Below are 3,830 nucleotides of genomic sequence, written 5' to 3'. Positions count from 1 at the left end.
ATTAAAATTTGAGCACTATTATAATATTTAATGTTCTTAATTAAATAAAATGATCAGAAGTCAAATGTTTAAGCTTCATTTACTGTAACTTTTCACAGTATTATTATTTTTCATTTATTTTTCAATAAGGTTGAAAGACAAGGGAAAACTAAGATGTTTTCAATGTGTTATGCAAACGACAATGTTATCTCTACATATATATATGTGTGCATAGGAGATATGTGAATTCATTTATTTAATACTAGTGAAGGTCCAGAACTTTTACAGTATACAAAATATGGAAATAATAGTTGCATATGGAAATTTGACACACTTCAATGCAAGTGTACATTTTGTTTCTCTTTCAGAGATGAATTTATGAAGAAGTAGTTTCATTGTTCCATCAAATCATGAAAAACTAATGTTTTTGCTGGAAGTCTTTGATGATTGCCACCTGAAATGGTACAGATAATTGGACATATTTATATCTAAGTGAAACAGGGCCATCATAGATATTGTTTATGTGTTCTTATTAATTATTAGTATACTGTATGTTTTAGGAACAAAGTTTTTGTCAATAAGCATGCTAATAACTTATTCAGCAGGTGGTATACAAATAATTTGCCTTTAATTTTCAGACTGGTTACTCAGTGGAGGGGGAAAGTAGCTTAAGAAAAATAATGGAAGTTTATATTATTTCATCATCCAAATTGATGGTGTAACATGGTTGTTTTCATTTGTATCTCTTACTGTCTTTCAGATGGTTATTTCCTTCCAGTGTATTCCATATGTCAACACTTCTGTCTACATCCTCTCTTCTTATAAGAACATTAGTTGTATTAGAAGTCCACACTAATGATCACATTTTAATTACCAATTTTAAAACCCTATTTCCCAATACAGACATATTCTGAGGTATTGACCTTTTTTGAGACAAGGCCACAATTTAGCTTATAAAACTTTTCCTTTACTTAACATTTTCATGATGTTTGGAGTTAGAATAAGCAAGCAAGTTTTAACTTTTACTTTTTAAATATTTGGTAGTTTCAAAAAACATAATTTTATCATACTCTCCAGTCACTATTAAAGGGCATGATGTAGGAAGTTCTTTTACTAAAAATGATCTAAAAGCATATTATCAACACTTCATCCAGTTTTTACCCTCCAAAAGATTACTTTGGTATTATCCCATCATTATTTGATTACATCCTATGCAGGTGATGATGTTTTTGTTTTGTAATTTTCTATAACTCCAGGGAGATTAAAATCTAACTTCCTATTGGAAGATAACAAATTCACAAAATAAAACTTTTCTTACTGTTAATCTATATGCCAATATTTCATAAAAGGCTAGCACATAATCTTCTCTTATCTTAGATTTTACTGATAAGTCTTCAAGAGTTTCATAACACTGAAATCATATACAGAACTTTGCAATTTGTGAATTTAAAGAGCCATATCTCCATATCTCCCCATATCCATATTTCCCCATATCTCCAAAGGATTAATGACACTTACAAAAATTATACTAGAAAGAGATAGACCAAGATTTTTTGTTTTGTTTTAGTTTTTGCTTGTTTTTTTTATTTATTTATTTTTTTTCTTGCTTTGGTTTTTTTGTTTTTGTTTGTTTGTTTTTTGAGACAGGTCTCCCTGTAGCCCCAGCTGCCTGGGAACTCACTCTGTAGTCCATGCTGGCCTTGAACTCACAGAAATCCACCTGCCTCTGCCTACCCAGTGCTTGGGATTAAAGGCATGCGCCACCACACTCGGTATAGACCCAGGTGTTTATCTGCATACTACAAATTCTCATCCCACCCCATCACCCATTTTAAAGGCTGCTAAAGTCTATTTATAGATAGAAAGTTCCTAGTTAATTTTTCTTTTATATAACAATGTATTCCTTATCTTGATGGAATCAAATTAGAGCCCCCCAGATTAAAGTAAACTGAAACTAAGTCTCCCAGGCTATATTCTGGGAAGCTGTACAAGGAAGTAAAAGGAAAATAATTCTAACTGTAGAGAAGAAAAGATGACCTTTTCATGCTTCCTTGCTCAAGCTGGAAAAATACCTGAAAAATCTTCTGTTGATGCTTGTGGCTTGTGGTTTCCGTCTTTAAATACAAGTCTGTAAGCTGAATCTGGGCTTCCTCCTTTTGATTAAGGTGGAAGGCTGTCTATAGACGAAATAAATCCTCTTGCTATTGCATCTTCTGGTTTGAGGACTGAGCTATTGGGGTGTGGCTTCCCGTGAACGTAGGGTACCCCAGTTTGGGGGTCCTACATTTTGGGGGCTCGTCTGGGATTCGGCCGCCCCCAGACCCATTTCCTCAAATCAGCAGGAGGTAAGAATATTTGTCTTGTGGTTTGTCTTGGTCTTAATGTCTGTCAGTCATTCTCTGCTCTGGGAATGTTCCATCTGAACAGTTGTGCCTGTACAGGACCTATAAGTCTGTATTCTGGGAACCAGCGGGAGTGGCAGACGTGCCCAGAGACCCCAGGTTCCGACATTCTGGCCCTCATGGCCAGAGTGATCTGAAGTGAGGAAGACAGTGTCTCCTCACCTCGGGAGAAGGGAGATTGGCTTGGCTACTCCCCTCCTGATATGTACTTTCAGTTTTGAGTCAGAGAAGGTGCCGAGGATTTTTGTTGTTTATCTGTGTCTGTATTTGGGGATCCTTAAAGTAAGAATGGTGAGCGCCGTGCATGTCTGGGTGTAAGAAGGACCGGTCCATTTGAATGTGATATAGCACGGTGTGTGTATGTGTGTGCTTGATGGTGTGTTAATATTTTAAAGAAAAAGGTCTGGTATTGTATTTTTCTCTACACTCTCTATCTTAAACCTTCCCTTTCTCCTCCTCTTTCCCTTTTATTCTCACCCTAAGTCTTCACGTGGGACCGTTAAAGGCGAAAGAGCAATTGAGGTTTTCTGGTCAGGGCCACTCCCTGATGTAAGCCAAAGGCTCTTGGCCCTCTTGGCGGACCCCGACTGCCCACACGGGTGGAGACAAGACGGCCTTTCTGTACTTCCTTCTCCTTTCCATTTCTCTCTTTAGCCACTGAAAAAGCCCCACAGGCATGGGTAGAGCAAATAAGAGCCACAGGGTGCTCACCGCTAAAAGACTCCCGTATAAGGATAAGGGGGTCCCAGGAGTGAATCCCAGATAAATTCATGTCCCCCACAGAAGAAAAACTGGGCACCGATAGGTACTCATCCACAAGCACACTCACTGGTCATTACTGTTTGCAGTGGCATCTATATCTCTCCCTCTCCTTCTCTCCTTCTTCCTTTCTCCATTTCTTTCCTAAAAGTCCTTCACCATGGGTCAATCACTAATTACTTCTTTGAGCTTAACTCTAGAACACTGGAAGAAAGTTATAGAATGAGCCCATAATTTATCATTAGAGGTCCAGAAGAAGTGGCGGAGTCTCTGTTCCTCTACATGGCCCTCCTTTGAAAAAGGATGGCCAAGAGATGGGACTTTTGATCTTGCTACTATTTTACAGGTTAAGGAATACATTTTCCATCCAGGGCCACACGGGCACCCGGACCAGGTGGCCTACATAGTCATCTGGGAAGACTTGGCTCGGAACACCACATCTTGGGCACGACCGTTCCTACCTCCTCGGGGAACCAGAGAGAATGATCAAGGACCCCCTATCCCTTCTGCTCCCCTAAGTCTCACTTCCTCCCTCCTGCCCCTTCAGTCTTCCTCTGAAAAGAAAAAACAAAAGCCAGTCTTCCCCGAGGACCAAGCCTCCCTAACCCTCCTTGATCTTCCGCCTCCCTATCCACCAGTGCAGGCACCTCCACCCCAGGAACCTCATCCCTCTCCGGATTCCACCGAATC

The 3,830-nt window shown here is 39.4% G+C and overlaps 1 protein-coding gene across 1 annotated transcript in view; it reads left to right on the top strand.

Annotated features, from left to right (window-relative positions):
• Window positions 1–3,300: 3,300 nt before the first annotated feature.
• LOC108490193 overlaps window positions 3,301–3,830 on the top strand; it is a 5,522-nt gene continuing 4,992 nt past the window's right edge. Inside the window, 1 exon segment of the mRNA XM_017795546.1 lies at window positions 3,301–3,658. Within this exon segment, the coding sequence (XP_017651035.1) occupies window positions 3,301–3,658 (358 nt within the window).

This window comes from Nannospalax galili, unplaced genomic scaffold (genome assembly GCF_000622305.1).
Source record: "Nannospalax galili isolate Female #2095 unplaced genomic scaffold, S.galili_v1.0 scaffold10, whole genome shotgun sequence".
Classification (NCBI taxonomy): domain Eukaryota; kingdom Metazoa; phylum Chordata; class Mammalia; order Rodentia; family Spalacidae; genus Nannospalax; species Nannospalax galili.
Note: the sequence above shows the minus strand (reverse complement) of the source record. Positions and strands in the feature narration are given on the sequence as shown.